Source organism: Nicotiana sylvestris, chromosome 7, assembly GCF_000393655.2.
Source record: "Nicotiana sylvestris chromosome 7, ASM39365v2, whole genome shotgun sequence".
In the NCBI taxonomy this organism is placed as follows: domain Eukaryota; kingdom Viridiplantae; phylum Streptophyta; class Magnoliopsida; order Solanales; family Solanaceae; genus Nicotiana; species Nicotiana sylvestris.
This window is the reverse complement of record NC_091063.1, coordinates 157,586,580-157,612,548: the sequence shown is the minus strand read 5'-3', so window position 1 is coordinate 157,612,548 and position 25,969 is coordinate 157,586,580. Positions and strand designations below refer to the sequence as shown.

General features: G+C 36.9%; 1 protein-coding gene across 4 annotated transcripts; it reads left to right on the top strand.

The window, feature by feature from the left end:
• Positions 1–7,489: 7,489 nt before the first annotated feature.
• Positions 7,490–21,956, top strand: LOC104235656 (uncharacterized). Of its 4 annotated transcripts, XM_070150459.1 has the most exons (22): positions 7,490–7,694; positions 7,883–8,229; positions 8,431–8,465; positions 8,565–8,686; positions 9,275–9,363; positions 10,667–10,756; positions 10,863–10,982; positions 11,135–11,218; positions 12,036–12,113; positions 13,171–13,296; positions 13,371–13,460; positions 14,734–14,769; positions 14,859–14,914; positions 15,552–15,699; positions 17,835–18,279; positions 18,395–18,486; positions 18,629–19,178; positions 19,372–19,507; positions 19,640–19,681; positions 20,420–20,585; positions 20,682–20,765; positions 21,375–21,956. In XM_070150459.1, the coding sequence occupies exons 5-22, from the start codon at positions 9,322–9,324 to the stop codon at positions 21,471–21,473; spliced, it is 2,484 nt and encodes an 827-aa protein (XP_070006560.1). In that variant the 5' UTR covers positions 7,490–7,694; positions 7,883–8,229; positions 8,431–8,465; positions 8,565–8,686; positions 9,275–9,321; the 3' UTR covers positions 21,474–21,956. The 4 variants fall into 4 exon arrangements, with proteins under 4 accessions (XP_070006560.1, XP_070006559.1, XP_009787768.1 ...); XM_070150458.1 differs by lacking the exon at positions 9,275–9,363 and having other exon boundaries at positions 7,506–7,694; positions 7,913–8,229; XM_009789466.2 differs by lacking the exon at positions 9,275–9,363 and having other exon boundaries at positions 7,506–7,694.
• Positions 21,957–25,969: the final 4,013 nt, after the last annotated feature.

Genomic DNA, 25,969 nt, shown 5'->3' with positions numbered 1-25,969 from the left:
AAGCTTATCCTTTCAGTACCCAGTTATGGATAAACATTACCCCGATAGAAGATTATCCATATCGAGTATAATAAGTTTATCCTTTCAGTACTCCGTTATGAATAACATTGCTCTCAGTAGAAGATTATCCATATCTGGTATAGTAGCAGCTTACACATCAGCTTCCTTTCTTCTATAAATAGAAGAGATTTCAGTTCATTATGTACATCAGTTTGAATTCGAATAATATAACAGCTTCTCTCTATACTTGTCTTTACTTTACAGTCTTTATTTTATAACACGTTATCAGCACGAGACTCTGCCATCTCGAGCAAATACTTTAAAAGTATTAGAGGTAAGAACTTTCTTTTCCTAAATAATGTCAAATCTTTCTAAACTTGAATTTGTAGCCCTGGATATATCGGGCAAAAGCTACATGTCTTGGGTGCTTGATGCTGAAATTCATCTTGATGCGATGGGTCTGACAGACACCATCAAAGATAAAAATCAGGCATCAAACCAAGACCGTGCCAAAGCAATGATATTCCTACGCCATCACCTTGATGAGGGCCTGAAAATGGAATATCTCACTATTAAAGATCCAGTCATACTGTGGAATAATTTGAAAGATAGATATGACCACCTGAAGATGGTCGTTCTTCCACAGGCACGTTATGATTGGACTCATCTAAGGCTACAAGATTTTAAATCTATCAGTGAGTATAATTCTGCTATGTTCAGAATTATTTCCCAATTGAAATTATGTGGTGATAATATTACTGATCATGATATGTTGGAGAAAACTTTCACCACTTTTCATGCCTCGAATATGCTCCTGCAGCAGCAATATCGAGAGATGGGATTTAAAAAGTATTCTGAACTTATCTCACATCTTCTTATAGCAGAGCAACATAATGGGCTATTAATGAAAAATCATGAAAGCCGACCTATTGGTTCTTGTCCATTCCCTGAAGTGAATGAGACGAACTTCCACCAAGCTAAACGTGGAAGAGGTCGTGGCCCCAGTCGTGGTCATGGCCGTGGTCGGATCATGGTAATAATAATGCACCAAAGAAGCCTCCTCACCACCAACAGTGGAAAAGGAAGGAACAAAAGCATGAAGCGGTGCAAGCGCCAAATGCAGAAAATGCATGCTATAGATGTGGAGGAAAAGGGCACTGGTCACGTACCTGTCGTACGCCAAAGCACCTGGTTGAGCTTTATCAAGCCTCCCTGAAGAAGACAGAGAAAAATGCTGAAGCAAATTTTATTTCTGAAGATAATTTAGACTTCATGCATTTGGATGTAGCTGATTACTTTGCACTCCCAGAAGGAGAAACAAGTCATGTAATCGGTAGTGAATCTGTAGAAATGTAAATATTTTAATTTTTGTTGTTTGTAATAGATAGTATGGTTATGTAATTGTTGTACATAAATAAAAGTTATGCTTTGATAATGATGTTTACTATAATATATTTTATTTATGTTATTTTGAAGAATATGGATAACCCTCAAATTATGTTTGGATCAAAGACAAATCATGAAGATATTTGTGTTATTGATAGTGGAACAACTCATGCCATATTCAACGATCAGAAATACTTTTCTTATTTGCATAAGGAAAAAGCAAATGTTTCAACAATTTCTGGTAATATAAGTTTGATTGAAGGCTCCGGAAGAGCCATAATATTTCTGTCTAAGGGAACAAAACTTATTATAGACAATGCATTGTTCTCCTCCAAGTCCCGAAGAAACTTGTTGAGTTTTATAGATATCCGCCGAAATGGGTATCATGTAGAGACAATAGATGAAATGAACAGGGAATATCTTTGTATTACAAAGAATATTTCTGGCCAGAAATGCATTGTAGAAAAGTTACCAACTTTATCTTCTGGCTTATACTATTCAAAAATTAGTACAATTGAAGCACACTCTATCGTAAACCAGAAGTTTACGGATTCAAATACTTTTGTGCTTTGGCATGGCCGTTTGGGCCATCCCGGATCAATAATGATGAGACGAATTACTGAAAATTCGAGTGGGCATCCATTAAAGAACTTGAAGATTCTTACAAATGACGAATTTTCTTGTGATGCTTGTTATCAAGGAAAAATGATCACTAGACCATCACCAATGAAGGTTGGTATTGAATCCCCTGCCTTTTTAGAGCGTATACATGGGGATATATGTGGACCTATTCACCCACCAAGTGGGTTGTTTAGATATTTTATGGTCCTAATAGATGCATCTTCAAGATGGTCTCATGTGTGCCTACTATCATCTCGCAACCTGGCGTTTGCAAAGCTATTAGCCCAAATAATTCGATTAAGGGCACAATTCCCAGATTATCCTATAAAGGCTATTCGCCTTGATAATGCTGGAGAATTCTCATCTCAAGCTTTTGATGATTATTGTCTATCCGTTGGGATAAAAGTTGAACATCTTGTAGCTTATGTTCATACTCAAAATGGCCTTGCAGAGTCATTTATTAAACGCCTGCAATTGATAGCAAGACCACTGCTTATGACAACAAAATTGCCCACTACTGCTTGGGGCCATGCTATCTTGCATGCACCATCACTTATCCGTCTCAGACCGACAGATTATAATAAATATTCTCCGTCACAATTAGTTTTTGGTCATGAACCAAATATTTCCCATCTACGAATTTTCAGATGTGCTGTATATGTGCCAGTAGCACCACCACAACGTAGTAAGATGAGACCACAAAGAAAGATAAGAATATATGTTGGGTTTGAATCACCCTCTATTATTCGCTATCTTGAACCATTGACAGGAGATTTATTTACTGCTCGATTTGCAGATTGTCGGTTTGATAAAACAAATTTTCCACAATTAGGGGGAGAGAAAAAGGAAATCAAAGGAGAAATTGTGTGGAAAATTTCATCATTATCTCACTTTGATCCCCGTACCCCTATATGTAATCAGGAGGTCCAGAAGATCATCCATTTACAAAATATAGCAAATCAAATGCCAGACGCATTTACTGATTTAAAAAGGATAACTAAGTCACATATCCCAGCATAGAATGTGCCTATCCGAATTGATGTCCCAGTAGGACCATCTACTAGCATGAGAGATAGTGAACCTAAAGCACGCCTGAAGCGTGGTAGGCCTTTGGGTTCTAAGGATCGAAATCCTCGAAAAAGAAAATCGACAAATGATCAAAACGATACTATGAAGGGATCTCCTGAAGAGACCCAAAATCTGATTAGTTATGAGATTCCTGAAGAAATCAATGAACTCGAAGCTCATGTGAGTGAGGAACTTTTAATAAGTTCGATCGGTGGTGGGATTAATTTAAATCGATCTGAAATAGTGGTGGATAATATTTTTGCATATAATGTTGCACTTAATATTATGCAAGATAGTGAGGATCTTGAACCTCGATCTGTCGAAGAATGTCGACAAAGATCTGATTGGCCAAAATGGCAAGAGGCAATTCAATCGGAATTGAAGTCACTTGCTAAAAGAGAGGTCTTTGGACCAGTAGTCCAAACACCTGCTGGTATAAAACCAGTTGGTCATAAATGGGTTTTTGTGCGAAAAAGGAATGATAAAAATGAAGTTGAAAGATACAAAGCTCGCCTTGTTGCACAAGGATTCTCACAACGACCTGGAGTCGATTTTGATGAAACATATTCACCTGTTATGGATGCCATAACATTTCGATATCTCATCAGTTTAGCACTACATGAAAAGCTTGAAATACATCTAATGGATGTAGTTACAGCTTATCTGTACGGTTCACTTGATAATGAAATTTATATGAAAATCCCTGAAGGATTTAAAATGCCTGAAGCAAAATCTCAGGAAATGTATTCAATCAGATTACAAAGATCTTTGTACGGTTTAAAGCAATCTGGGCGCATGTGGTATAATCGCCTTAGTGAATATTTGCTGAAAGAAGGTTACATAAATGATGTTATTTGTCCATGTATTTTTATAAAGAAAATGACATCAGAATTTGTTATACTTGCTGTTTATGTTGATGACATAAATCTTGTTGGAACTCCAGAAGAGCTCCAAAAGGCAATTGAATATCTTAAGAAAGAATTTGAGATGAAAGATCTTGGAAAGACAAAACTTTGTCTTGGTCTGCAAATTGAACATTTAGCAGACGGGATCTTTATCCATCAATCTGCCTATACAGAAAGGGTCTTAAAACGCTTTTACATGGACAAAGCGCACCCATTGAGTACACCAATGGTTGTTCGATCACTTGAAGTGAATAAGGATTTGTTCCGACCTCCAGAAGAGGACGAGGAACTCCTTGGTCCCGAAGTACCCTATCTCAGTGCAATTGGTGCACTAATGTATCTTGCTAATGCTACAAGGCCTGACATAGCATTTTCTGTTAATTTACTAGCAAGATATAGTTCTTCTCCTACACGGAGACATTGGAACGGGATTAAGCATATATTGCGATATTTAAAGGGAACTCTTGATATGGGTTTGTTTTATGCTAACAAAGATAGTGCAGACCTTGTTGGTTATGCAGATGCAGGTTATTTATCTGATCCCCATAAAGCTCGATCTCAAACCGGCTACGTATTTACATATGGAGGTACTATCATATCATGGCGCTCCACAAAGCAATCTATTGTTGCTACTTCTTCAAATCACGCTGAGATAATAGCTATTCATGAAGCAAGTAGGGAATGCGTATGGTTGAGATCAATAATTCATTTTATTCGAGAAAAATGTGGTTTGGAATGTGAGAAAAGACCCACAATTTTATACGAAGACAATGCTGCATGCATAGCCCAATTGAAGGGAGGATTTATAAAAGGAGATAGAACGAAGCACATTTCACCAAAATTATTCTACACACACGATCTTCAGAAAAGTGGTGACATTGATGTGCAACAAATCCGTTCAAGTGATAATCCAGCAGATTTATTCACTAAATCTTTGCCAACTTCAACTTTTGAGAAGATGGTATACAAGATTGGAATGCGGAGACTCAAATATTTGAAACAAGGTTTTCATCAGGGGGAGTAAAATACGCGATGCACTCTTTTTCCCTTACTAAGGTTTTTTCCCATGGGGTTTTCCTTATAAGGTTTTTAATGAGGCACCTAGCAATGCGTCTTACTAAATATGTGTACTCTTTTTCCTTCACTGAGATTTTTTCCCACGTAGTTTTTCCTAATAAGGTTTTAATGAGGCACATTATCTTTTAATGAACATCCAAGGGGGAATGTTATAAATATATTATATTATGAATGTTCATTTAGTACTCCGTTGTAAATAAGCTTCTTGAAGAAGAGTACATATATTTAGTACATAACATAATATAATATTATGTTATATTATGGATAAACTTCTTTATCCATATGGGACTTCGCCGTAAATATGTTTATTTATTTAGTACTCTATTGGAAATAAGCTTCCTGAAGAAGCTTATCACTTCGGTACCCGGTTATGGATAAATATTACTCCCGGTAGAAGATTATCCATACCGAGTATAATAAGCTTATTCTTTCAGTACCCAGTTATGGATAAACATTACCTCCGGTAGAAGATTATCCATACCGGGTATAATAAGCTTATCCTTTCAGTACCCAGTTATGGATAAACATTACCCCCGATAGAAGATTATCCATATCGGGTATAATAAGCTTATCCTTTCAGTACTCCGTTATGGATAAACATTGCTCTCAGTAGAAGATTATCCATATCTGGTATAGTAGCAACTTACACAACAACTTTCTTTCTTCTATAAATAGAAAAGATTTCAGTTCATTATGTACATCAGTTTGAATTCGAATAATATAAAGTTTCTCTCTATACTTGTCTTTACTTTACAGTCTTTATTTTATAACAATTTTCAAAATTCAGACTATTGTGTCGGAAACTTTGAAATTAACTTCAGACCTAAATTTTGTTCGAGGAAATGGATTTTCATTGCCATTTACAATGATAAAATTAAGAAAGTATCCTTTGTAAATCTCTTATGTATAAAAGATGGATCTTTTATGTGTAAAAGTAAATTTATGATGTATAAAAAAAAAGATAGGATCATAAAACTAAAACCATTCACTCCTCTCCTTTCTTTTTAACTCTCTCTCTTTGTCATTCCTTTTCATTCCCTTCGTCGCCGTCGGCTCCACATCTCCCAAGTACACCAAGACAAGAAAATGATATTGTATAATTGTTCTCAAAACAATAGCCGAAAAGTGTGTAAGATATATATATATATATACACACACACACACAAATTATAACCCATTATCTAGATACATATGCTATACAACAACAATAACATACCCAGTATAGTCCCACAAATGAGGTCTAGGGAGAGTAGAGTGTACGCGGTCCTTACCCCTACCTTTAAGAAGGTAGAGAGGTTGTTTCAGGTAGACTTTCGGCTCCAGATAAACAAAAGGGCCATACAAGCAAACCAAATCTGACACCGAAGCGAAACTAACAGTAAGGGAATGCAAATAGAAAACTAAAACAAAGACAGTAACAAGTAATAACAGAAGTTTATGGATACGGAAATACACAAAAGACACCAAGTGATGTATCAAAGCTATTGCTACAAACACAGACAATGCTGGGCTACCTAATCTTTGATCTTTATACTCAACCTCCACACATTCCTATCCATGATCATGTCCTCAGTAAGCTGGAGCAACGCTATATGTCGTCTAATCACCTCTCTCTAATACTTATTCGGCCTACCTCTACGTCTTCGTTGGCTGTCCAATGCCAACCTCTCACACCTCTTGATAGGTGCATCTGTGCCTCTCCTTTTCACATGGCCGAACCATCTAAGTCCCGCCTCCCGCATCTTGTCCTGTACTGGAGCCACGTCCACCTTGTCGCGGATAACTTCATTTCTAATTCTATCTAACCTGGTATGCCCGCACATCCATCTCAACATTCTCATTTCAGCCACCTTCATCTTCTGGACATGGAAGTTCTTGACTAACTAATACTCCGCTCCATACAATATAGTCGTTATGGCCACCGCTCTATAAAACTTTTCTTTAAGTTTTGGTGGCACATTCTTATCACACATAACACTGGAAGCGAGCCTCCTTTTCATCCATTCCGCCACAATACAGTGTGTGACATACTCGTCAATCACCTCATTCCCTTGTATTAGTGACCCGATACATCTGTTATCTTTGTCTCAATTTCATAGGAGTAATTACTTGTTGGAGTTCTTGTGCAAATACCCGCTCACAACAAGTTATTTACTCGCCTCTACCCATAAAGTTTTTTCTTTACTTTTTTTTTATTAATGCTAGCCCTTCCAACCAAATAAAGCCAAACTAAGCTACTAAAATTAAGACAACGACAAACCAAACCAAATCAAATTAAATTAAATTACGCAAGCCAATTCAATCCAAGCCAAGCCAAGTAAAATCCAGCCATGAAGCCAAATAGGTAAAAAAAAAAGTGAGATGCATATGTAGGCTGGGTAATTAGTTTTAATTGGATACATATATATAGTGTAACTAGTTTTCAAATGGATAGAGAATGTAATTAGTTTAGGGTCAATGTGTATTTTGCATATATTGCTCTTACTTGTCTGAGCTTCTTGTCTGTTGAATGTGACTTTACTGCTATGGTTCCATCAGGAGAAAAATAGAGCACCCGCTTCCAGCGTTTCGTTCGAGGTTGTATGGTTCGGCTAGTTTTTTGGTCCGTAGCGTTCGAGGTCATCGAATCCGTCCGAGGTATTCCTTCATTTCATCTTATGTTATCATCTATTTTTGAGCGGATTTGTTTTACAGAGAAATCGAAATCGAGCCATATTTTGCTGTTTTTTTTTTTTGAAATTTAAAACCAAAACACACATGAGATAATAGCCGGAATATAAAAAATTGAAGTTCTTAAATTTTCATTAGTGTCACGCTTGATGCAGATCCATAATTGCTGCTAAAAATTTGATCAGACTGTGCCCCTATTTACAATGTCGAAGAGTGGTGCTGCATCTTGGGTATGGTGGAAAAGTGAGAATTTGGGAAAACGGAGATGGGTTTTCATGGTGTTCCTTGGGATACTCATACTACATGGATTGGCTATTCTGGTATTTACCAGAGGCTTCCTCCTTACTCGCACTGAACTTTCACAATATAGCCACTGCTCTGAAATTCAACAATCTCCTTGCTTCTCTCCTCCTCAAGACGATAAAATGGTTAACCATTCTAAAGGGTGTTGGACGAAACCAGCCGTGGGTCGCCTTGTCATCCTTGTTCTTGACGCACTCAGGTATTCTTCTTTGTCTCAGTTGTCATTCTTTCCCTTTTTCAGGATGTTTCAGAAACTTTTACGATTTCCACTTTTCTTAACTATGTATTGATAAAGGCATGTGTGATGATGATGAAAGAAAATACCTGCTATTATTTATTTAATTTATTTAATAGTTACGCAAACTGCAAATTCGTGGTGATTTGTGCAATCTGGTGACAGGTATGACTTTGTTGCTCCGAGTACCTTTTTTGAAGGTGAGTACTTGGTATACTTAGTTCATTCATAATATAATGAGGGTGTATCTGCATTTTCATTTCCTGATGACTGTGGCACATGTTGTATTTGTCCTTTAGAGAAAAAGCCATGGATGGACAGATTGCAGGTTTTGCACAAGTTGGCATCTCGGCCAGGTTCATCTGCTAAGATCTTTAAAGCTATTGCTGATCCACCAACAACCAGTTTGCAACGCCTAAAGGTAAATCCAATGCTTTGCATGTTAATTGGAAGACTTTAATTTTAATTAACTTCATTTTTGCTTCTGTTGTCACGTCTTGTTTATACTAAAAAGGCTGCAACAGCAAAGCCATTGAACAATGTCACATACTGCTTTTGTGATAACCATTTGGCATATAGCCATTACCTATGTGCTTGTGTTCTCCCAGATGCAAGTATTTAAAGATAAAAAAGCACTTACTTCATCAAAAAAAATATTGCTTTTATACTATCTTGTACTCACTGCCTCTGCTTGATGCCTTTTTTTTGAAATCACTTACTTCATCAATTTTTTTTTTTTTTATTGCTTTATAGGAATGAAATTTTCTAGGCTTCACAATGCTAACATGAATAATAATTTATTTCATTGTGCATGTATTCTTATTTGCTCAATCTTCTTTGATCATTGCTATTGTTGTTAAAATAGCTATTTTCTTGTTGCCATTATAGTTATTAAAAAGATGTTATTATTATCTTTGTCAACGTCACCATTATTTATTATTACTATTAGTTTTTTTTTCCACTCAGCTATAAGATAAGAGTGTTAGTGATTTGATCTTTGCCTTCTCAGTGTTTCTGTGACACTAATTGATAGGCTTCTGGAATGATGGAGTCCTGATGCAATCAGTAGGGATCAAAAGAACTGCATTTCAAGGAACCGTGCGAAACTCGCCCTTCTGTGTCTTTACTTATCCAAATGAAAGAAGACCGTTCTGTTTCTTTTATGTGATAAAACCTATTTAGCTCAATTCTTGTTTGTAAGACATGATTAAGAACACTATTTGTGTTTTAGATGTTATAATCATTTAAAACATGAGTTAGAAAACTGACCCCTGTTATTCATCATCTGACGCATCATCAGTTAAGACAACTCAGGGGTTGTTTGGTTCGGCGATAACTAATGCAGGGATTAGTTGAGCATGTTAAGTTATGCACGGATTAAGTTATGCAGAGATTAGTTATGCAGGAATTAAGAAATTAAGTTATGCAGTGATTAGTTATGCAGGAATTAAGTTATGCAGTGATTAGTTATGCAGAGATTACTATGCAGGGATTAATTATTTTTGGATGTTTAGTTTGTTGTATTAAAAATTCATACACATTGTATAATTTAAAATAGATACTGTGAAGTAAATATCAAGGCAATTCTAGAGTAATTACATCCATCTCTTTCAACAATTGATGGCTTGTGTTGAACCACATATCTTTTCCCATGGGAACTGATATTTGTTATTTTTTTCTCGTGTTATGAACAATAAGTTGTCTAAAATTATCTAGAGTTTGTTTCATTTACTACACGATAGATCTTGAGTTGAGTTATATATCGAGAACTTCGAATATTGAGTTTTTTCTCCTTGGATGTTGAGCTGAAGTATGTTCATGTTGAAGTATTTCTGTGATGTTATTTATGGAAATGACTTCAACTGTTGAGTAAGAAATCCAAAATGCATAGACAGAGAGCAGTAGTTAGAAAAAGGAAAGAGATTTTAAGCATAAAATGAAAGGGTATTTTTGTCATTTGATATTTTAATCCATGCATTATTTAATACACGTATTCTTATTCCACATTCTATCCCGCGTTAAATAATACAAAGATTTCCTCATTATTGTATACAAGTATTATTTTATAGGGGTATAAAAAAGAAAAAAAACTTAACCAAACGTTGTATTTGTGCAAGATTTTATATGGAAATCAAAACAGTAACCAAACATTGTATAAGTTGTGCAAGATTTTATATGGAGATCAAAACACCAACCAAACATTGTAATAAGTTATGCTGGATTTTCTACATGTTTATACATGAAGTAACGTATAAGGAAGGCAAACCAAACGACCCCTCAGTGCTTTATTAGTTGTAAGAGATATTCAAAATATGGACTTTTAACATGTAGATCGGTATGCATGTCTACAAACTCAATTCTCTTAAATCAATGATGTAACGAAGGCTTTCTATGATTGCAGGGATTAACAACTGGTGGGCTTCCAACTTTTGTTGATGTCGGTAATAGCTTTGGTGCACCAGCTATAGCTGAAGATAATTTGATATATCAGGTAAGAAAGATAATGTTTTCCTGTAAATCATTGTTGTCTTGGAAGGTTAAACCATTTAATAGTTATGCTAATTACCTTCCACCTTGTTCCTAAAACCTACTTGTAGATGGCTAAGAATGGCAAGCGAGTTGTGATGATGGGGGATGACACATGGGTTCAACTGTTTCCTCATCATTTTAATATATCTCACCCATTCCCTTCATTTAATGTTAAAGACCTCGACACGGTATTTATTTTGCTATCACTGTTGAAGATATAAGTTTCTTTTTCTCGAGAAATGCTTACTGAGAATTGATAGTGTTCAAATGACTTGAGTATAGTGTCTTCTGCTCAACAATTATTTTTCTTGCTGAATTTTCCATGTTGTTTCTTTACCAGGTAGATAATGGCTGCATTGAGCACTTGTTTCCTTACTTGTATAAAGAAGATTGGGATGTACTTATAGCACATTTTCTTGGTGTGGTATGTCTTATGTTGCATTAATCCTTCAGAATGGAAATATTCACTTGCTCACTGATTAGTATATTTTGAACCAATGTGTTTCATTTTCTATGTCAACTATTACTAAAAGATGCACTTGTTTGGATTCTTCGTCCATAACTCCATATAAGTGTATCATTGACAAAACTGGAATGCATTAGAGAGCTTTGGAGCCCAAACTATAAATTGCTAGATAATTAGATTGCAGGTCAAGGCGAGTAATCCCTTTGCTGGACTTGTCCCGTTCTATTTTTTTTTTTTTTTTGTGTGTGTGTTAATCAGAACAATTTAAAGTGATATTCAATTTGAAGAAGGAAAAAAGGGATGCCGTTGGTTAAGGTAGTGTTGGGAATTTCAAACTGTAAAACAGGAGCAGATTAGTTTGAACTATGTTTGATTAGATTGGATCAAGAGCTAAACAAGAGATCCAGCATCTTGGGAGAGTTCTTTCGAATTCTGAAAAATCATAACAATTGTTTACACAACAGAACTTATTGGAGCTAATTAGTAGAAACATACAGAACTGTTGATATGAAAATTGATGTCATATGCTGGAGCTCTGCTTAAAAGGTTGATAGCGGAATGGAATATTCTGAAGATTAATTTCTTTATTTTCTCATTCTATGGCTATCTTTTTTGTTTCCTGCAATGCTTGCTAATATTTTATCATAGCTGTGTGCTTGTATACTTTTCGCTGTTGTTTATATTTTCATAATGATAGATATTCCTCAGAAGTTAGTCCTCTATCTTATCCAGATAATCAAGTTAGTTTGACTGTTGTATTTGTTTAAATCTCTAGGATCATGCTGGACATATATTTGGTGTTGATTCTACTGAAATGATAGAAAAATTGGACCAGTACAATGGGATTTTGGAGGTAATATTTCTGAACTTAGCACTGTCCTCGTTAAAAATGCCATTTTAATATAAGGAGAGAAAATCTCAATAAAAATTGTAGGTCAAAAGAAAATGCTACATCACCTATTCTTCTGCATATTAACATCCTTAAAGCCTTTATTTATTTTTCCTATCAAAAAATCATGATTGCCTTTCAACTATCACTGGTGATAGGAACTTGTTTTCTGTTTCAATTTCTCATTGATTGCTTTCTACTGGTTGTATATCCCATGATTTCTAGGACAAAATAAAAGCCTTTAAGGTTCATGCCTCCATGGTAGGTGAACACTGATGGCTGATATAAACAGCTCCTCCTCTAGATGGCGTATAATGTGGAAAAGCCTAAGTGAATATCATGCTAATTCATTTGCCAGAAGATTGTGCTGCTGGTTGTTAAATGTCATTGGAGAATATTGTTTTCTTTGGGTTTTAAATGATTTTATACAGATTTTAAGGTTTTGATGGCAGTAAAGCTACTGAAGAGGGTTATGTTTGCTATACTATGGAGCAATAATTAGAAGGTTCTAACAGAATTTCCAAATATATTTAGCTTTTTGGCCTTGGTTTGTGTTTGGGATAAGTTGTTTTTCTTTGGTTCTACTTTGTTAAAGGAGCTGAAATATCTCTGGTTTTTTATATAGTCATGGCAGCCTCTTTTGTTGGAGAAATCTTGTCCTTAAAAGACTCATCTTTTGTCTGCTTCGATTAATAAAAAGCTCATCTGTCTATTGCAAATTACTTGTTGGGGACACATCTTCTTCTTGGATGAATTTATTCACTTAAAAAATAAAAGCTCGCGAATGTGGATATAGACATAGTATTTTTACCTATCCAAAAGTTTGATTTGCTTAGGCATGAGACATAAGACTTCAGTCTGATATATGTTCTTGTTAATTTAATGTTGGATATTTTATGGACTTATGCATTATTGAAGGCTTAATAAATTGCGCCGCCTGCCCACCTGACTTCCACCTTCCACCCCCACCCTCCACTCCTTCTTTTCTAAAGAGTGGTAATTGATTTGCCACTGACTCCAGAAAGTTGTTGATGTCCTGGAAAGCCAAAGTGGACCTGGAGGGTTGCATGAAAATACTTTGCTTCTTGTGATGGGTGATCATGGGCAAACCATCAATGGTGATCATGGTGGAGGTGCTCCAGAGGAGGTGACATATCTTCCAAGTTTCCTAAAGAAGATAAACTGTTGTGACCTTGTTATGCTGAAGAACATGTTATGCAGGTTGAAACGTCATTATTTGCTTTAAGTTTGCAAAAGCATCCATCTTCATTACCATCTGAAACTGATAGCTCGTCTTGTCGACTTGACATGGTATGATATGCTTTCAGTACAAATTATTTGCTATCTTTGGCTTATGTAACTTTTGTTTCCCCTGAGATTTGATATATTTTACACTGGATTATTATTTTTAACCCACATTTTTCTACCTAAATCTAGTATGAGAATACATGGTAATATGCCTTGGTCTTTCATTTGATTGTTATATTAAAATCATTGTTTACCACATCCTTCCAATATTTTCCTTTGAGTTTTTACTAAAAGTGAAGTTAATTGGAGGTTATCACAAAAAGAGTTAATTGGAGTAACGAGTATAGGCATGTGGAACTTTATCCAAAAAAAAAGAAAAAGAAAGAAAGAAAGAAAGAAAAGATTATTGGCATGTGGAATCTGCTACATTTACCATCCTCTTTTACTTAGTAGTCCAAGTCTTTTGGTGGATTTGAGCTTTAAATACTGTCACTTCCTTTACATCGTTGTGGCTTTTCTAACTAGTGAAGATTTTGAGAAGGGGAAATAAATTACAATCAATCAAAATAAAATCAAATCTTTCTTAATAATTAAGCCATCATCACTCCCCCTCATATTGGTGCAATGATGTCGCACATGCTCAACTTGTAAACCAGTGCATGAGAAGTCCGTTTGTTGAGACTCTTGGTAAACGCATCAGCGCTAGCTTTTCTGATCACACATGAAACAAGCTCAAGATGCCACTCTAACTTTTTCTTTGATGAAGCATCAACATGCTTTGTTCGGTCAAGCTGGACTGGATTATGAGCTATGCTGATGGAAGCCTTGTTGTCACAATATAAAGAAAGTTTGCTTTTTAGACTCTCAACTCCTCTAATAATTTTAGTAATCAAAGTTCACAGATACCGTGGACCATAGCTCTATATTCTGCTTCCGCAGTTGATGTAGCAACTACACTACTTTTCTTTCCAAAGCAAGTACACAATTCTGATAGATTTTAGAGATTGGTGTAAGCATGCAGGAGTAGGCTGGGTTAGTATTTCTTACTTTTGATCATTTGGTCTGTGATCTCGGGAGCTCCAATTGGATTACGATACATCATTGATAACATGTCTATCTTTCAGTTGAAGACAAGAATTGTATGTCCTTCGCTTGTAAGATAATGCTTTTTAAAAGTTTTTGAGGATTCATGTCAGTGTGATTGGTCAGTTTCATTTTTGATCTTTTTGAAATGAACTTAATGCAACATTTTCTGAGCTCAACCTTTTCAAACCTAATCCACTTGTTTTATCATGCATCCACTTATGGTATTGATTGCTTCTAATCTTTATTTCAGGAGAAAAGGACGATATGCACTAGCTCCATTGAGCAGGTCAGATAACTTGTGCTCGGATGCTTGAACTCGCCAGTCATGAGCTATGTTTATCTTTACAAATTGCACTGAGCTTTCTTTGCTTACAGCTTGACTTTGCCGCAACAGTATCTGCTCTGCTTGGCATTCCCTATCCTTTTGGAAGGTGCAGTGTAAGAGCTCACTCAATATTTATGTGAGATAATAACATGGAGAGTTATATTTATGTATATATTCAACTTGCAACTATTCTCAGCTGCACTTGGTTTGACGGGTTATATTCTTAGAATTCGTCGCAAGGAATGATTCATCTACTTGTAGCCTGTTATTTTCGTATGTTTTCTGGCATACCATATTTGATTAAAAAGATTTCTTGGGAACTTTCACACCTAGTGAATTTCTACGTGCTAGTTAATAAGTATTTTCGTGTCTTCTTGCTTTATATGGTCACCTCATGAGGAGATACCGATAGGAGTTTCTAAAAAAAGGTTAGGACAATCTCATTCCAGTTTCGCCTATTGTTTTAATTTTCCTCTCTGAAAATTTGTCCTACTTCTGGAAAACAGCTCCAGAATATTGAGTTTTTTCATCCTTAAGAATCTTGAATGGTATTGGTACCTCAATTGCATCATACCATTCTCCTTTTCACCCTCTAAGGTCAAGATCATCTGCTGTTTTGGATCTAGTAGTCATTTACTGCTACAAATTCATTTCAAGTATTTATAGTGCAGTGGACTGTTGGACTATCAAATTGCTTAAGCCCAGGTTGTCTGAGTGATGCTTACCATTTGACTTGTTTTCAGCATTGGGCGTGTTAATCCGGAACTATATGCATTAGCTGCTGGTACTTGGAACTTGGACATCTTTACCTCCAAAAGTGGCCTAAATCTCTCAAGTTTAGAAAGGTGGATGCAGAACTACGTCAATGCCCTCTGCATCAATACATGGCAGGTGAGTTTTGCTTTCTTCTCTTTGTGCAATTGCTTGCTATCAACCACTATTCCTGAAGTTCAATCGAGATTAAGGTGGTCTATGTTACAGATGCCTTTGTAGGCCGTGTCTATACTAGGTGGGATCACTAATTCTAGGGTTCCAGCATTTTAATTGCTGTAGGTTTCCTTAGGCGTGGTCAGTATTTTAATTATTAAAGGTTTCCTTTAATAGATTTAGTTATGTTCTTTAGTCGTAATACAACAACAACATACCCAGTATTATCCTACACCGTGGGGTTTAGGGAGGGTAGTGTGTACGCAGACCTTACCCCTACCTTGTGAGGATAGAGAGGCTGTTTCCAATTGACCCTCGGCTCAGGAAAGCATAAGCACCACATTGATAAAAATATAGGCAGGAAGGGACAATACCAAAAAGCCATATAAAAGCAAAATAAAAATAACAAGATAGTAAGGTGATCAACAATGAAAGAAAACAATGGTTAGTCATAAAAACCTACTACCAACAGAAAGCGAAACTGCATGCCAATACTACTGTTATGAACACTCTAGACTACCTACTCTACTACTCTAATCCTCGACTTCCATACCATCCTATCAAGGGTCATGTCCTCGGTCAGCTGAAGCTGCGCCATGTCTTGCCTAATCACCTCTCCCCACCTCTTCTTTGGCCTACTTCTACCTCTCTGTAGGCCCTCCAATGTCAACCTCTCACACCTCCTCACCGGGGCTTCTGTGCTCCTCCTCCTCACATGACCAAACCATCTAAGCCGCGCTTCCCGCATCTTGTCCTCAATAGGGGCCACACCCACCTTGTTGCGAATAACTTCATTTCTGATCCTATCTAACCTGGTGTGCCCGCACATCCATCTCAACATCCTCATCTCTGCTACATTCATCCTCTGGACATGAGCGATCCTGACTGGCCAACACTCAGCCCCATACAACATTATGGTGTGACCACCACTCTGTAGAACTTACCCTTAAGTTTCGGTGGCACCTTCTTGTCACACAAAACACCGGAAGCGAGTCTCCATTTCATCCATCCCGCCCCAATACGATGTGTGATATCTTCATCAATCTCCCCGTCCCCCTGAATAATAGACCCAAGGTACTTAATACTTCCTCTCCTAGGGATGACCTGTGAGTCCAGCCTCACCTCTCCTTCCCCTCCTTGAGTCTCGCCACTGAACTTACACTCCAAGTATTCTGTCTTGGTCCTGCTCAACTTGAAGTTTTTAGACCCCAGGGTCTGCCTCTATACCTCTAATTGCGCGTTCACACCGTCTCGCATCTCGTCAATCAATACAATTTCATCTGCAAATAGCATGCACCACGGCACCTCCCCTTGATGTGGCACATCCATCGCCAGAGCAAACAAAAAAGGGCTGAGTGCCAACCCCTGATGCAACCCCATCATAACCGGAAAATGGTCAAGTCCCCATCTATTATTTAGTCGTAATAAAAGACCTAAAGTATAGCTTCCTATCCTTTTGTAATAAGTTAGTCCTATTTAAAGGACCGTATTAATGAAAAAGAGGGCAAGCAATTTTTTTCGAAGAATTACAGAGATCTGGAGCTCTCTCTTTATCAATGAGGTCCAAGGTTTCAAGCTCCCTTGACGAGCTTGAGTGATTAATAAAAAGAAGGGCATTCAAGAAACAAGAACAAGGGGAAGGGGACGGTAATTGACTTGGATTTCCCAGTCAATAGGCCTGTGACGATCTGCTTCCCATATTTTCAAAAATTTGGTACCAGACCGAGGCACAATGGGCGACGAAATCCGGTCACTGTTGCAATAGGAACACACAACAATGTAAGTTAGGGTTTCCAAGGCTGTGGGATCCGTGCTGGATTGGACAAGCACGCAGATTCATTGAGCAAGGCAATGAAAGAGAGAAACAGTAACTATGATGAGGTCAAACTGCTTTTCAAAGTTTGCCTCCACTTCTGAAGATGTAATAAAAGAGTTAATCCTGCAATTTGCTTGAAGGCACAACTATGCATTATGATGTGGAGTTGTTCAATATTCCTTTATAAGTTTCAAAGCTTTAATGCTGTGTGTGATAGAGGTTTCTCTACTCTCTAGTTTCTACATCTGCCTTTTTTCTCTTATTTGTGAATTTATTGTTTTAGGTGAAAAGATACATTGATGTATATTCAGCTTCATCAGTGATTGGATTTTCAGACAAAGATCTGTTACACGTATCAAACCTCTATGCTCAGGCCCATGATATTTGGTTACATACCAAGGAAGCTCTATTGAAGTGTAAAAGTGAACATTGTTTTACATCGTTGCCTCAATTGAAGAAGCAAGTTGAAGCTTATTCTAATTTCTTGTCAAGTATTGCTGCACTTGCTCGTTCCAAATGGACAGAGTTCAATCTAAAGATGATGGGCACTGGTTTCTGCATCTTGGTGCTCTCTCTTTTTGTTCACATTTTCACCATCAAGAAATTGGACAAACTATGCAGCTTCCATCTTCCTCATGGTGGCAATTTTGTAATATCTTTTGAGTCTATTTTTGCTTATGCTGCTGTGCTGATTCGCGCTTTCAGTTTTCTTTCAAATAGTTTCATCTGTAAGCTCTTATCCTTGAGTTGAATGCTGCATTATGCAGATTTCTTTCAGCTAATGATACTCCCTTTCCTTTGTTCCATTTAATAGTTTGCCTTTATTTTGTGCTTCTATTACAGTGGAGGAAGGTAAAGTGGCAAGTTTTCTATTGGCCACGGCTGGAATGCTTCAATTACGTCATGCAATAGTAAAAAAGAAGATGCTTCTTGAAGTAGGTATTCCATGGTGCAAATTTGTTTTAGACATGCATGCTGATTATTCATTGTCTCTTCTCTTGCATATTCCCCTTCTTGCAACAATGCCAAGATACCTCATTTGCAGCCCTCTGTTTGCTTTTTGCTGTTTTTCTGCAGGGTCTTCTTTTTGTTCTGGTGGTTCCTCTTCTCAGATTTGGTATTGAACTTGGACAGTCAAAGCAGGCTGTCAATTCTTTATTTTTGAAGTCATTTCCTTCATGGACTATAGGAATTGACGAGGCCACCAACTTATGGATTTATGTTGCTGATTTCTTATCTTTTTTAGCTCTTACCATTTTAGCTTATATACTTTACAAGAGCATCAGTTACAGTTCTTGCCAGGGAATATTCAAGTATGTTGTTGTTGGAAGCATATTCACTTCTTCTCTTATAGCTCTGGCTTGGGCTTTTGATGGTGACTTATTCAGCCCGAGCACGATGATTGTGGACATAAAAGCATATTGGATTCCTCGGATCATCTATGTTTTTGGTCTTCTGCAATTATTGTTATTAACAATATCTCAACTTTGTGGTAAAGAGAAGACTTCAGGTTGGGAGGAAGATACAATTGTTAAAGCAACTGCCATGTTGTCAGCATGGAGTTCAACAATAATCATTTTATCTGGGAAACAAGGTCCTCTAATTGCTCTAGCAGCAGTAATTCAAGGTGCTTACTCCTATTCTACCTAAGGTCTCAGAAATTATGTTCCTCTATAGATTTTTTCATGTGTCTTACTGGCTTTTTGTTCCAAATTCTTAATTCATGTTCTCGTTCTCCTTAATTTGCTTTTGGTGGTTTTAGTATCACTGCGTCCTAGTTTTTGACGCCTTTGTTAATGTAGCAGAGTTTCATTTCACAGGGTGGTGCATAATTAGGTTGATATTATTGGAACCAAGAGCAAAGAATGACTGTACGGGAAGTTCGATTTCATATTCTTCTCCGGTGACAAAATGGAGCCTTTTAGCTGTGTGTCTTTTTTTCTGCACTGGACACTGGTAAGATCCTTATCACGGTCAGATCAGGAAAAAACACTCCTTCCTACAGCCTATGCATTTCAAGTGTAGATCACATTCAGTTGTAGAACTTTCCTCTTTGTCATTAATGGTTTGAGTTTAATCTTTCTGCAGGTGTGCCTTTGATGGCCTCCGCTATGCTGCCGCATTTGTTGGGTAAGAGGAAATGTTTTCTTCATTTTTAAGGGTTGTGAATGTGTGTGTATTAAATTCCATGTTGGGTTCCCGTGTTCATCTTGGTCTGTCCAAAGTAATGCCAATATCCCTGAATTGGACATTTTTGGTTCTAACAAAAATTGAACAGTTGTAGTTACTGATAAAAAAAAGTCATTTTTTGCACATTTTGTTGTACCAGCACTAGTTTTGTCGTTCTTTAAAATCTTCTCTTTTGTATTGCTAAAAATACTGTTGCAGTTTACTCTTGACATCTGGATCAAGATCTGCAACTTTTGTTTCATTGCCCTTACAATTCAAAAGTATCTTATTCAACTTGGAATTTTGAGAAAGTTTCCTCTCTATGAAGGAGTTGTTTAACATTTGAAGAAGGTATCCGCCAAGATCAGAAGGGGAATTCTCTTGATTTTTGTTCACTTGTACATATTCCAGCACTTCCTTAGTGATGCATCTATGTAATATATTTACTTTCTCTTGAGAAAAATTGTTGCTTCTCCTGAGCCGAGGGTCTATTGGAAACAACCTCTCTAACTTCACAAGGTAAGGGTAAGGCTGCATACCCACTACCCTCCCCAGACTCCACTTGTGGGATTACACTGGGTTTGTTGTTGTTGTTCCTGTTGAGAAAAATTGAACAAGGTTGAGTTTTAGTCCTCATCTATCATAAGCAACCAGGATTATGGTAAATCTAATAAAAATGTGTCATGCTTTTTCTTTCAGGTTTGACGAATTCAACCTTTTTCGTCAAGCTGTCCTGCTTACCATAGATACATTTGGTTTCTCCCACATTCTTCCAGTAATGGGACTTCCACTTCTTGTTGCTTTCCTACGTCCAGAAGTCCAGGCTGAGAAAAGGAAACAACTGTTTTTCTTTCAGTTATGCCAGGTAAACTAATCAACGCTGGATCTTGATCATGAGTGATGTTTGGAATTGCTGCTGAAGAGTTTTTGAGGGTTACTAAGGTTGTGTATTACATTTCAGGTCTATCTGACATACGGACTTATTATGGCTACAACTATGACACTTACAATTATATGTGTTACGATTCAAAGGCGGCACTTGATGGTACCTCTAATCCTTGTGCATTGGCATTAGTATCATAATTCAATCTTATTGTGCTCCTATCCTGAACTGAAGCTCTACTTTCTCCTAGGTCATCCCAAAATGTATCCTCTTTCTCAAATTATCTCAGTTTAGCTAGCTATGACATGCTTATTGGAAATGAAAAGACCTTATATTATGTACTTTATCTTATACTTTTTCACCTATGTATTCCTGAAATGTAGAAAGTGCCATTTAACGCTGGGCAATATTCCCTCCATATTAAATTTGCTTGTCCCTTTCCTTTTGTTTCCATATGAGAATAGTGTTTTCTTTCAAAAAGATTGAACTTTAACCAACTACCATATACCACAAACCATTACTTCACTATGGCTTTTGCACTTCTTTGTACCCCTTTTCTTCTCTTCGTTGTAAAAACTATAAAATGCTAACAAAATGACCTGAATATTATTAATTTTACTGACCTAATAGTTGTACCAAGTCACAACATGCTATTCTTTTTTAATTCTGAATTGAAAGACGTGTATGAGTGTACTTTGTTTTCTCTTTTTTTCTTCCCGGGACATTAGTTGGACTATGCTATTGCAACTGACCGCATACATCTTCTTGCAGGTATGGGGTTTATTTGCTCCAAAGTTTGTTTTTGATGCTGTGGGTCTTCTTCTTACTGACTTCTTCATATGCTTCGCATCACTATACTATTTTGCATGACCAAATAAACTACATCAAGAATTAAGCGTGGTGGAGGTGATTGGCAATCTTTTCGGAAACTTGTTAGGACAATCTTACAAATCTACAACTTGAATAGTTCTATTTCATTAACATCAATACATCGTCCTAGGTAGGGTAACTCCCTATACAGTCGCAGTAGAATAGAGTTCATTCTAGGAAAGAGAAGAAAAATGAAAATAGTAAAGGTTCGTTATGTCCTGATTCATTCTTGGATTTTGATTTTTGGATAGAGTTTCATAGGCTACCATTTAAGGCTTTGACCTTAAGTGGGTAAATTTTGATGGATTATTTAAAGCTCTTGTTGAGGTTAGCATTCTTTCAGTCAGTTGTAATAAGCTAGTTGGTCTAAGTTCTACACAGAATAGCTCCTTCAAAAAGATTGAATTGATCCTATGTTTTTATTGTTTGGGTGTTCATTGGTACTCACTCCATCTCACTAAATAATATTATCATTGAGGTTTCCATGTTCTGATTTTAAGTATTGCTGATCATAGATTGCTTGTTCATTATATCCAATCTTCTCCTGCTGAGTTCAAACTTCTAAGTTCTAACTGTGACATCTTCATATGTTCCAAGAAGAAAATAGAAAGAACTTTTTAACTTTTTGTAAGTATGCTTTACTTGACCTAAACATCGTAAAGATAGCACGGTATAGCCAGTTTTCGGATTGGTCATTCAAAAATAACCAGCGTTTACGAAGTCAATGAAAAATAACCACTATTTTGCTGCAACAGAGACCGATCCAGCATAATATACTAGAGTTCGGTGCACCTGTGTATGAACTCCAGCATATTATGATGGACCGGTATACTTTGCTGACTCCAGTATAATATATTGGAGACTGGAGCACCGGTGCTCCAAACTCCAGTATATTATACTGGACAATTATACTTGCTGGAACTCCAGTATATTATGTTGGAGTTTTAGTGTACTTATGCTGGAACTCGAGTTCCAGCATACTTATCCTGGAACTCCAGTATAATATGTTGGAGTTCAAGCATACTTATGTTGGAACTCCAGTATAATATACTGGCGTATTTTTCGGGTTTTGAACAGTGTTTTCGCTCAGATTTATCTTTATATGAAAAGTGGCTAAATTTCAAATTGCTTTTGAAATTGGACTATTTTTGAACGACCAGTTATAAATCTAGCTATTTTTAAATTTCTCCCCTAAACATCTCCTAATGCTCGTCTAGAATGTGGGAAACTGGCAAGTGCATATGAAAAGTATGAAAAACTCTAAGATTTAGTTGGCGTCTACGTAAATGTTATACAATCTTTAGACAAGAACGATGGTCTCCCTCCACAAAAAATGAGGTAATTAGCACGTAAGTAGTGATTGTAGATAGAGGCGGAGCTAGAATTTTAAGTTTATAGGTTCGGAATTTTAATATTTGAAGTTATTGGATTCTAAATTAATAATTTATACATATTCAATAAATTTTTTAAAATAAATACATATTTCAACCGAACCTGCTCCCGGCACTCTAACTCTAGCTCTGCCTTTTATTGCAGGCTAGGTTAGAAGAAACTGAACTAGCACAAGCATTTCGTCAAAATTTTGTCGATACAATGAAGATAGTAGCAAAGCTTGTTATCCTCAATAATCATTATCATATGAACTAACACGTATATATTCTGAAACAAAGATATGATACTGGAATAGGAGCATATATATAGAAACTTTGATATTTTCATAAGCAAACTGTAGAAGTGTTTAACCAAAAATTTGAGCCTTTGGTCAAAGCTAAAAAGAAATTCGGGTTACTGATAATCAAGAGACAAAAATAAAATACTTTTAAGAATGATGGTAAAACAGCAGATAGTTTTGTATTTCAATGAATTCTCAATAGTATTCCGTATCCTTACAAATGATGATCCTTCTTCCTTTTATAGATAATTCTAGGTAAAGGAATGAAGCCTCAGCTTTAATGATATAATTATGAGTAATAAATGACATTAAATAAGCCGTTATACAATCATTCCTATTAAATACCAATTTTCTAACGTATCAAGTATTTAATAATGAATTTGGACTCCTTTCTGTCATCAGATCTTTGTCTTTAATGCCTTCTAATCCGTTGGCTGTAAATAATTTAAATTGGTACGAGACTCGTATCTATACTTTGTCTCGTGCCTATTTAAATTCTTCTTCCCGTGGTTGTCTCCATCCGTGCCTCTTAGTCAATTGTTGCGCTTTGACCATTTAACTAAACCACGTGTCATGCCACATCATCTTTAATATAAACTCAGTTTTTTCCCAATACAGATAGTCCCCCCACTTTCCATTTATTTATCAATTAAATAATTGGGAAGTGGATCTTCATAAAAAAGGAATTTTTGCCACAGTTAATGCTTATGACAGTATTAACGCCTCAGTAGTCTTTTCCATTTAATGTTCTGCCCATGTGTCATTTTCTGATTGATTCCGCTATTTACACCCTTTTTCGAGACTTCTTCATTCTCATTATTCACGAAGTGATAGCTGCCTTTATTATAGGCTTTCCATCATTACACTTCTAAGGTTGACGGTTCCCATTATATACATAACTTTTTCTTCCTTTGTCTTCTTCACAAATCTTCAGCAAACACTTTCTTCTTTCTTTCGACTTATCCTTCCTAACAATGTCTTCTTCAAACCCTAACCGTAAAAAAGTTCCAATTCTAGACCAATTCCCCAACGCCCCTGTTAGACACAGAAGAGGCGGAGGAGGTAGGCTTCGAACAGGGTTAGAATCTACTCGAGGCGGCTCCTCTGGTTCTTCTTCAAGGAGTTCTATCCCAAAGGCCCCCTCTTCTAAAAGTAGAGAAATTCTTGATTCTTCTCAAGAACCCTCAGTTGATGAGATAGTTCCCAGCGATTTGTCTTTTGAAAGTGACAAAACGTCTCTTCAAAAACAAATTGCAAATTTAGAAAAAGCCGATACTTACCCTACAATAGTAACCGAGCTTACAATCCCCACCATAAGAAAAGATTGTAACTGGAAGGATAGTCTTCGAATGTCAATTCCTTCCCCAAATCAAAGAATTTCCTCCTTTAGAAGTGGGTATTCTTTTGTTTATACTTACCCCTTCACTTTAGGTTTTAATCCTCCGATTGACCCAGTTATTCTTGATTTTTGCTGTTTCTTTACAATTTGTTTGGCCCAAATCGGTCCACTAGTGTGGAGAACAGTGGCTTATTTGAGATATTTATCCTCCAAAACCAATGTCAATTTCACCTTCTCTCACCTCATTCATCTGTACCACCCTAACTTAATACGCCATGGGTTTTTTACCTTAACTGCAAGGAGCAAAAAAGTTCTGGTAAATCCTGAAGATGACAAAGATCGTGGATGGTATATCCGTTACGTTGCTGTTCGTACGGTGGACTTGATTGGCGAAACAAATATTCCCTTCCCTGAGAAGTGGAATTTTGAACGTAGGTTTTCTTTTATTTACCGTACCTACTTTTGAGAATTTCAAAAGAAATTTTGTTTTTAACCTCGTCTCTTCTTGGTTTTTTGTAGCAACCATGGGAGATGTGGAACCTATTCCCAACTTCCGTGGTTGGGTAGACTCACTTTTGAAGATTGCTTCTAGGGAGCAAAGAACTTGGAAATCAATTTCTTCCTTACATGGCTGGAAGGTCAAAACACATGGTATCCCCCTTTTTACATGTTAAGCATTCTTTCCTCAATTTTGATCATGTATATCCATCCTTTAATCAGGATTTGGCATTAGAGGAATGACGGCTGAAGTAGCTATGGCCATTCGCATGTCTGCGAATGCTGCTCTTGATTTGGATAAGGCTCGAGCCTTGCTGCCAAAAAGGAAAGCTATAAAGGAAAGTTCTGAAGAAGAAGAGAAGGGTACCCTAATTACCAGGCCAAGGGTCAGGAGGCGAATAATCATTGATGATGAAATTGAAGACACTCCTGCTCGAACCTCCACCACCGAGCCTGTTTTGATTCATTCTGACGAGGACACCGAACCAAGAGATAATAATGAGTCAATTCAGCATCTTTTTGATAGTGGTTTTGAGAGTGGCGAGCTCGGCCCTGTTTTTGATGAAGCTCCTCTTTCCTCATTCGTTCCTATTTCCTCCATTCCTTTGCCAACTGTAAGTATTTCTTTACCAGTTTTGACGACTTCCGTTCTTTTGCCGGTTTCTACCGCTCCTATGTCCGTTCCCTTGGCAGTTTCTACTGCACCTGCTTCCGCTCCTGCGTTGGTTTCTACATCTTCTCCTTCCATTGTTGTTTCTACATCTTCTCCTTCCATTCCTTCCATTGCTCCTCTTCCCTCTGTTCATCGTACAGAGATGGGTTCTAGCAGTGGAAGTATGACTATGAGAAGTGTTACTCTGGAAGTTCCTGCTAATCATAGCCTCTTGAGAAAGACTGGTAGAGCCGATGTTTGGCTCGAGCCCCTAATTGGAGATATTGAGAAGAAGAAGATGGAGAGCCATAGCTGCTTGACTCTGATGAATGACA

Coding starts and splice junctions, on each gene's coding strand:
- LOC104235656 (XM_070150458.1), top strand. CDS start 7,931: ATGTCGAAGAGTGGTGCTGCATCTTGGGTATGGTGGAAAAGTGAGAAT. Junction 8,466..8,564: donor TCCGAGTACCTTTTTTGAAG/GTGAGTACTTGG, acceptor TTTGTCCTTTAG/AGAAAAAGCCATGGATGGAC. Junction 10,983..11,134: donor ATGTTAAAGACCTCGACACG/GTATTTATTTTG, acceptor TTTCTTTACCAG/GTAGATAATGGCTGCATTGA.